The sequence below is a fragment of the Cibotium barometz genome, chromosome 31 (genome assembly GCF_041138505.1).
Source record: "Cibotium barometz isolate CiBa-2024 chromosome 31, ASM4113850v1, whole genome shotgun sequence".
In the NCBI taxonomy this organism is placed as follows: Eukaryota; Viridiplantae; Streptophyta; class Polypodiopsida; order Cyatheales; family Cibotiaceae; genus Cibotium; species Cibotium barometz.
In genome coordinates, this window is record NC_141076.1 from 41138228 (window position 1) to 41148083 (window position 9856).

At 40.4% G+C, this 9856-nt stretch overlaps 1 protein-coding gene across 1 annotated transcript; it reads left to right on the plus strand.

The window, feature by feature from the left end:
- Positions 1–1232: 1232 nt before the first annotated feature.
- On the plus strand, positions 1233–3404 carry LOC147620869 (uncharacterized). The gene has a single exon (XM_086825471.1). It carries the CDS (start codon positions 1645–1647, stop codon positions 3205–3207), a length of 1563 nt encoding a protein of 520 aa, XP_086681597.1. The 5' UTR covers positions 1233–1644; the 3' UTR covers positions 3208–3404.
- Positions 3405–9856: the final 6452 nt, after the last annotated feature.

The following is a 9856-nucleotide window of genomic DNA, read 5'->3' on the forward strand; positions in this document are numbered from 1 at the left end:
CCGCTCCCTAGTGGCATGTGTGGCTCTAGAACTGGGCCTCTGATGCCCCTCTGTGGCCGTGACTAAGAAGGTAGAGGCTTCTTCCTCCACTCAGTCCTACCCTTGTCCGCACCCTTCGTCGGAGGACACCCAGGGGCAGGGAGGAACTTGTGTCTCGGCGAGGACCACCGCCGAACCCCCAAGGCCCTCCTCCGCGGTTGCTTCCGCAGCCAACACCTCCTGCCGCAATGATCAAACTGATGGCACCTGAGACACTAGCCTAGCAAAGGACTCTGTAGCGGGATGGCACCTGAGACACTAGCCCAACAAAGGACTCTGTGAGCGGGATGCCACAGCTACGGCCAATGTCCTGAACCAGGTGTCGAAGATCCACCCCGACTCTGCAGACGTGTCACCAGAGACTTGAGCAAGAAATCTCCTCTGCAACTATGTATCTGTGAGTATCGAGTGTCCTCTTGTTACCTGTTCCAGAAGGTATTCAAATTTCAACGCGCCATGCAAAAAAGCTTTGCCTAGTTTATAAACCAAGGTCCACCAATATTTCCTTCGTTCCGGTGTGAAGCAACTTAGCTTGTCCTTTAGGTTTTGTCCCATGCAAAAACTATCCAAGTATTTAAGGGTCCTTTCTCATGTTTTATATATATATATATATATACCCTAATGGTAATAATTTGTAAAATCTAAGTTACCATATGGTAGTTCATAAGAAAATCTACATTACTAAATGGTAACTATGTTTAGAATCAAAGTTACCACATGGTGATTATATCTTAAACTAGGATTACCATTGGTAACTTTTTCTAGTATTGGTTCCAAGGAAGTTACCAAATTTATACAGTGATGGAGAGAGAGAGAGAGAGAGAGAGAGAGAGAGAGAGAGAGAGAGAGAGCCAAATGTCATACACAATTGAAAATGCTACGTAGTGAAGAGATTCCTTTGGATTTTATACTTTAAAAAATCAATCAAACGTTACCAAAGACATTGAAATTGGATTGAAAACAGGGCAGATAAAATGGCGAGAGGAACATAGTAGGGGTCAAAGTATAGTAATATTATATTGTAGAGCCCATGATTTAAAAAGGGGGGGGATCTAGTTTAAATTCACCCCATGATCGAGGCCAGGGTGGCGAATTGGGACGTTAGAAGCTTCCTTTTATAATTTGGCCCTCGTTGTTTCTCCACCAACTCCTCATTGGCGCTTTCCTTCTTCGCGCTAAATGCTGCTAGCAGCTTGCTACACAGAGCGCCATTTTTATGCACCTTTGCAAAGCTTTCTTCCTGGCCATCTTCGGTGATTCGCGTTGTGAGGCAAGCTTCTAGAGCCATTTTAGCTGCTATTTCTGGTGTGGCCACTGCTTTTTGCACTTAATCCAAGCTCTCACAGCCATTTTAGCTGCTTTTTCTTGGTTGTCTGCAGTGCTGTTTTCACTCCATGTACCTGTGGTCAGTAATGGTTTCACTTGATTTAAGCTCCATAACTGTTTCTGGCTGCCTTTTTCGGTTCCGGCACTGATAATTTCACCTCATTCAAGCTCTTGCTGCTTTCTTCTGTTGATTCAAGCTTACATCGCCATTTCTGGCTGCATAATTAGTGTTGATAGCCAGTTTTTTTGCTAAATCAAGCAAGCTTAATTCTCTGTAAAATGGCTTATAACTCCCACAGCTCGAGGTCTTCTTCCCCTTACAAAACCCAATCCCCGTATATATTTCCAAGCCCAATAATAGCTTCTGATCACAGCAAGAAGCCCACCTTGCACAGGAATCAGTCTGTTTCAGATCCCAACTCTGCAACAAAGAAAGGTTTGCGCAGAACAAAGAGCTTCACTCTATCAGAAAAGTCACCCCACATTTCTTTCCAACAGCAAGAGTCTCGCCCACCCCTGAGATTCTATGTGGATGATGCCATCAATGAGATTTTTAGCCGAAAAGAGAAAGGTGGGAGGTCTAAAGGGGGGCCACTTAGCCTCATTGCAGGCCTTTTTGCCTGTTGGAATCCTTCCAAGAAGGGAAATAATGAGGTTAGAAACCTCTCTGCAAGTATGAGAGTTGCTGAGCTTTTGGAGATGAGCAAGAGGCAGCAATCTGAGCTAGCTGATAAGCAAGATACCATTGATATGCTAGAATGGCAGCTGGAGCAGATGCAGGCCTCGGCCTTCATGGACAATGAGGAGGAGCCTGCAAGGAGGAGCACAGCCACTGGCAATGGGCTGGCTGTGTTGCAGGAGAGAGACACTGAGGACCAAAAACTGAAGGATTTCGAGACCAAATCAGATGAAAAAGAGAACAATGACCATGCTTTGAAGCCAAAATTAGAAGAAAATGATCATGCATTGAAGGATTGCAAGAAAAAAATAGAGGAAAAGGAGAACAAGCAGCCACCAAATGTAGGGGAGAATGCCCCCCCTCTAGGTGAACTATCCAAGCAAGCACAGCCCAAAAGTGAACAGAATGCAGACCTTGAAGGCACCATGGCTACCCTCTTGCTCTTTGAGATGGCTACCATGAGAGCTAGGTTCTCTATCAGATCATTCTCCAAGGCCCTTATCAAGCAAATGGAGACATCAGGCTACTCAGTGCTTAGAACCTTATCAGAATTAGAGCCTAATGTGGTCTTTACAAAGAAAGAGCATGTTGTGTACACTCTGGAGTCTAGGATTAACAAGGCATTCTTCCATTGCTTTGAGAATGATAGCTTTGACGACTCAGGGTTGATGCAGATATTGGACCCGAAGGCGAGGTGTGCAGCTAGGCTTGAAGAGTTTCAGAGAATGAAGCTGATTGAGGTGGATGATGCTGTTAATGCGAATCATCCATCGTTCCAAACAGAGTTTAGGCGGTTTTGCCAGAGGAAAACAAAGCAGCTATGGTCTCAATTCTCATGGCAAATAGTATTTAACACTACAGAGGAGAAGGAGGTGTTCACTGCAGCTTTCTTGGATGCTGCTAAGAGTGTGTGGCTCCTTCACAGGTTGGCCTTCTCCTTAAATCCACATGTGGTTATCCTGAAGGTGGGCAAGGGTTGGGAAATTGATCCACTCTATGTGGAGGCAGTGCCCAACTTGATGGGCCCTGAGGGGGCTTGCAGCATCTGCTCCAAATCTAAGGTGGAGTTTCTCATCATGCCTGGCTTCCAAGCCATGGGCAAGGTGGTCAAATGCCAAGTCTACCAGCATGTGCAGTGCAATGCTGATAATTCTGGAGCTTAATCCCCTAATCCTTTGATTAATTAAGCTTAATCAACGCAGGAGAGTGGCACTGAGCTGATGTAACTCATGCATTGAGTGCTCTCAGCATGCACACACAGAGTGATTAACTACCAATATTGGGTCTTAGCAATGTGCATTGTTGATCAATTGATGGATTGAATAACCTACCACCATCATCATATTGTGCAAATAGTGCATTGTTGATCAAAATTGACTAACCCTATTACTGACCATGCATTGTTCATCAATTTCACCATCACGTTCAATGCAGTATAATTGCTGGACTGAGGCGCATAATCATGTCCATAATGCGGTGTTTAGGTGATGGATTAAAACTGCCATGGGGCAAATGCGTTGTGGATGATGGCCTAATCCTGTTGGAACTGCACATAATTTTGCAAAGCAGGTAGATTAACTGCCCAAAAAAACGTTTAAACACAGGGTTTTTAGTGCTTTTAGGGTTTTTGGGCTTTCGACAATTTTATGGCACGACTCAAAACAATCCAAACTTCAACGAGCCGCCCTAAGGATAATTATAGAGAAACTGTTTGTAATTACCCTTGTTTTACATAACTCCTTAAAGTTTGGTAAAACTTGTTTTCATATAAAAGCATAAAATAATCACTAGTGGGCTCCTGTCAATAGTGTTCGGGACATATGGTTGCCTCTTTCTTGTCGGTTGTTGAAATTCTCAAATTGCTAGTTATCCTCTTTTTATATTAAGAAATTGCAAAAATAGTTTAATTCTTGAAATTTGGATGTTGATTTACCACTCTTGTCTCAAATCAAGAGGAAGTGACACCAAATATGTTTTCGAACGAAAACCTCACATGTAAAAATATAAACAAAAAACAAGTAGGTGACTCGCGCGTTGCTGTGGCATAAAGTTTTTCTTCGTATGCATATGTGCTTACATATGTGTGTGCGTACGTAAGTGTGCATATGTGAATGCATATATGTGCAAGCTTATGGGAGTGAGTGAGTGTGCATGTGTGTTTTTATGTGTGGTGTGTGTTTGTATACGCATGTGTGCACGTGTGTGTATGAATGTGTGTGCATGTGTCTATGTATGACTCTCATTCAGACACACACTTGTGTGTCTCTGTCATGTACATAGGCACAACCCTCTCTCGCACACATGCACTCTCTCTCTCTTCTCACAACCACCTCGCATATACACTCTCTCAAACATAAAAACTCTCTCTCTCTCTCTCTCTCTCTCTCTCTCTCTCACACACACACACACACACACAGCCTCCACACGTACGTGTGTGGTTGTGTATGCATACATGTGTGTGTGTGTGTGTGTGTGTGTGTGTGTGTGTATTTATATATAATAGTATTAATATAATACTATTATATATTTATTATATGTATATTGATTTATATATCATTATTGTAATATATTTACTTTGTATATGTCTTTAATTTTTTATTTAAATTTAAGTATTATATAGATAACATTAAATTATAATATATTATCATAGATATAAGAGATTAGCATGTACCAGCTCTAGAGAATCCTTTGTATGATTCTTGCTTTCTTATGGAAATGCATGTTGATGTTGCTTGCCCATCATAGGCTTCACACACATCTGACATCTTTAAAAATGTTGATAGATGTGCCATAATAATCCCAAACTTTTGCATCTCTTTCAAGACTACAAATATCAGGTTCCCTAATCTTTCATACCAGAGCTAGCTTGTCCTCCCATCGGCTCGAGCTATAAAAGCCAATAGCTCATACAAGTTGTTACGCCGGATTTCTATTGCTGGCATCTGTGAGATGACTACACCAACTTTATCGAAGAGAACCTTCAAGTCGCAGTCAGCTATGGCTGTGAAAAAGACTGTAGATTCCTCTTGTTGTCTAGAACATAAAGGACACTGGATAACTTCTTAGTTTCACCATTGCTAGAAATAAAACAAATGGTACCTGACCCCATGGCTGGGCATCATTTGGCATCATTCCCGACCACTACCAGGATGGAGTCCCTCATAGGCTTAAGGGAGGTATACCGGTTCTTTTGACTAGTCATATGTTGAGATGCTCCATTGTCAATGATCAATGAACCATCATATATTAAGGAATGTTTTTCTTTTATAGAGATTTCTTCTATTGCCACAAACTGTACTAATTCCACTTCAGCATTGTTCCTGGACTCCTTCCAAGGCTTCAAAGTGCCATTCTTTTCGTTTGCTTCCTTCAATCTACATGCTTTGACCACATGAACAAGCTTGTCATAGTAGAAACACTTAGCCTTAGATTCCTTCTGTTCAGGAGCATTGGGTTTATTAGAGCCCTTCCCTTTCCTTTATTTACATTTGTAGAGAATGCCACGTGGTGCTACCAACTTTGACTTTGAAATGCATCTTCTCCTCCACCAACATACACCAAACTACGCACCTAGTGTTTAGTGAGGTCATCACCAAACTATCATACTTTGGAGGTAACTCTGATACACCTACATGCTAGTCTTAGTGATCCCCACTATCACCACCTCTGATCTTGTAAATTCTTTATCTGCAATATGAACTGCTCTGTTCAAAATGTCTTTCTGTTGCTTGTTGATTCTCAACAGTTTGAATACTTGTCTAATTCCTCGTCTCATATTGGTTCTTTAGAATTTGCCATGCTTTAGAAGTTGTGGTAGTATGTTGAATCATGGTCGCCACCGAAACATTGATGTTGGTAACAATGGCAGATAGCGTATCTGCATTCCTTTGCCCCCAAGCCAAAGCAAGAACAAGATCTAGTGGTATGATCTATAGTGGAACTACTGGATCCAGAGCTCATCTAGGGTAGGATGCATCTTTACATCAACCTCTATTGCCACCACAACTCATATGAATCAAGAATGGAACTAATCTTGAACTTTCAAAGCGTGTAATTTGTCCCATCCAACTTTCCACACAAAAGGTGGAGGGAGCACGAGCAACTGTGTTATTTGTAGGTTGGGCCATCTCTCCAAATTTGCCTTCAAATAGCAAACCACCAAAAACAAGCTTTATCTAGAGCCTATGTAAGAATACATAGCAGCGGATCTAGATCATTATAATATAAAGAATTGAATTGTAGCAAGAAGTGGAGAGAAAATAATATTACTTCTTATAAAAATTTGATTTCAAAAACTAATGGTGTCTACCCAAGCGTGTGCTCCCGGTAAGGATCTTTGATGGCAATCTAGACAGACTCTAGAGAGAGGATGTCTTGCTTATAACGCTTGAACACAATTAACTCAATGTGATGAACTAAGGCTACCAAACTAATTATATAAAGTATCAAGGGTTGACAGAGGGATTTAGGTTAGCCACATCAACCAACCCATGACCTGGTCCAACATGACCAACCAACCACACCATCCGACTAGGACCATGTATTAGACTACAACTAAGTTTTGTAGGGGCCTTTACATGGCTCTCATGGCCATTTGAGATAGTGTGGAGCCTCAAATGGCCCAAGAATAATGTGTCCTCGATAGCACTCACTAATGCGATCACATAGCTTGCATAAGCATGTATCCTACTTGGCAGAGTGCCAAGTTTATATAAGCCGTTTCCCTCCCTTTCTTCGCCATTTGTCCACACACTTGGTTTGATGCCACATCCAGTTTATAAACTAGGAATTGTCGAGTGCTCGGGTGCTCACCACACAATGGTGGCTACTCCTCATAAAGGGGACCTTAGAAAATAGAGCACGTCCATCACTCACCAGAAACAACGTGAGGGTGGAGCATTGAGCAATTGCTATGAGATGCATTTCTTCTTAGATGGTTTCAAAGTGAACAATTAGGTTAGAATGGCACGTGAAGATAAGGAAAAATATTATTCATCATAAAATCAGGTGTCTTTGTATCTAATGCAATGACTTTTAGCCAGAAAACAATGGTTTAGCAGAGGATGGTCCACGAGATCTTTACAACTATTTGACTAAATTCATGAAAGTATTTGTGGATGACTTTAGTGTCTTTGAGAAGAGAAAGAGCATCTCAAAAAGATACTACTAGGTTTGGAAAGATGCAGGTAGGCAAGGCTGAAGTTTAATCCAGCCAAATGTGTCTGCAATTGCAAACGGATCATTATTGGGGCACATATTGGGGCACATAGTGTCACAAGAAGTGTTGGCAATTGACCTAAAGAAATTTGTGATAATCAGCACTTTCACACAGGACCACTTGGAAACAAAAATGGAAAGTGCGATTGAAAGGACAACGCAGGGTATAGACATCATGTGGGTGGAGGTGGATCGCATCATTCCATACCCATAAGCTTAAAGCAGCTGGAAATATTTCTTAGGAAGGTCAAATGGCACAACATGTCCTTGAGATGCCTGACTCATTTTACTTATCCATTGTATCTGATGACAAAGAAGGATATTACTTTTGCATGGACATAGCAGCATGGAAACTTTTTAGTGGTGGGTAAAGAAAATTCTTACATTAGCCCCAATCTTGGTGGCACACTGAGTGATTAGACTAGACCTTTCCCTATCTTTGTGGATGCATCTTAGCAATGTGCTATTGCAAAAATCAAAAGAAGGATAGATAAGCCAGTGTATTATGCAAGAAGAATGCTCTCAAGAAATGAAAGAAAATACAACACTATTGAAAGTGAATCCTTGGTTCTGATCTATTCTATTTAGAAGAACTACAAGCCTTATCTATGGTGAATAAGTTGGTGTTTTATGTGAACCATCAAGTATTGCTCTACAATGATAGTAAGCTAAAGCTGGCATGGAAATTCACCCAGTAGGTAATAATGTTGCAAGAATTTGGCTTCATAATTGTACATCCTAGGCAATCGCAGTCTTGTTCTCAAGAATGGAAAATGGTGATGGTGGAGACCATGATCACCCAACTGATGCTGACCTGTTTGCTATCACCCGATGATTAAGTCAAAGGTAGTTGGTACTATGATATGTTTGCTATCACCCGATGATTAAGTCAAAGGTAGTTGGTACTATGATATGTTTAACTTTATGAACAAGGGTTTTTTCCATGAAGGCATGACCAAGGATGAGAAGAAAAGGTTAATTCTAAAGAGAGCAAGGGATACAATATTAGTAACTAGTCAGTTATGTAAGATGAGCATTGATCAAATTCTAAAGAGGTGTATCCGAGATCATGAAAAGGAACCTATGCTGACAAAAGCATATCAAGGCATTAGCAAAGGTCACTTTGGAGGAGAAGTGGCAAGAAGAAAAATCTTATAAGAAAAATTATCGTGGGCCCACATACATGGGAATTTGCAAAGTAGTGTGATATATGCCCACATACTAGGTCAGTCAAATTCAGCTAATTGGATTCAACACCATATCGTATTGCCATTGCAACAACTATTTATGAAGTGGGGATTGGATTTTTTTGTGGACCCTTTAAGCCTACAACTCAAGATTGGATTTTATTATGGACCCTTTAAGCCTATAGCTCAAAGTATATCTTAGCTATACATCTTTTTTACAACAGACTATTGCTCTAAGTGGGTGGAAGCAAAGGCCTTACAGGACAATTATGCTACATTAATAGATAAGTTTTCGTAGATTATTACAAGGTTTGGATGTCTTGTAGGACCAAAGAAATCATTTCACAGGAGACATGGTAAAGAAGCTGATAGACAACCATCTAATAATACAAAAGAAGTATATAACTTACACAAGTCAACTTCTTAAAAAAATTATGACTAAGATAGTATTCCCAAAGTATGGGGATTCTCCCAAAATCCTTGGTATGATATTTAGAGAGACTAAGTCCCCAACAACCCTTAACTCAACAGGTTGAAAGCACTCTAATCAACAAAAGGGTGTATCCTAAAATCAAAATGTAGGAAGCCTTAAAAAAGGCTAGATTAAGAGAAATTTGATGAAAAATAAGGATCCTGACAAGTAAAGATTGATGTGCCAAATTAAAAAGATCCAATATTTAAGAAGTATAGTAAGGAACTCTCAAGGAGAAGCAGCTTTAAGAACCTCAAGAATTGAATTCTTGAGGTGAGAAAAAGTGTAGAGCTACACCATTGATTTTGGAAGCTTAAGTTAGAAATGATCATCCTTGTATGTCTAAAGAACCTTAGACAAGACTAGTTGAATTGGATTTGGGAAGACCTTGAGAATGAAATATTCTTGAGAAAACCTCACCATGATATGTTATGGTTGAAGGAATTTGACTTGTTTAGAGTTTCAGCTAAAGAGATGTGATATCTCATCAAACTTGCCATGGTTTACTCTACTTTAGAATGAGATTGTGATGTGTTTTGATTGAAATGATGTTTATTGTTTGGAATAATACATTCATGTGTTACATATGTTTGTTTGTATATGTAGCCTATGAAGGTACCACACAAGTTTATGGATTGCCATGTGGATATCATCCATGATGTGTATTATACAACGGTGGTCATCCAAGACCTTGACCCTCTCAATGAAACGTGGGTGTGTTGTTGGCATGGTTGGTGTGAGGGAAAGAAGAAAACATAGAGCGAAACAAGAAGGATAGTGCCTAGTAGCTAAGTATACATGTTGGTACTAGACACTGTAGGGATCCTGATGCCAGTAGTAGCTAGAGTATGCATGCTTGTGGGATAGGTAACAACTGATAGAAGTAAATTTTTGGATTTACTAACATCTGTGTTGAGGTGGATGTGATACATTATA

Coding starts and splice junctions, on each gene's coding strand:
- LOC147620869 (XM_086825471.1), top strand. CDS start 1,645: ATGGCTTATAACTCCCACAGCTCGAGGTCTTCTTCCCCTTACAAAACC.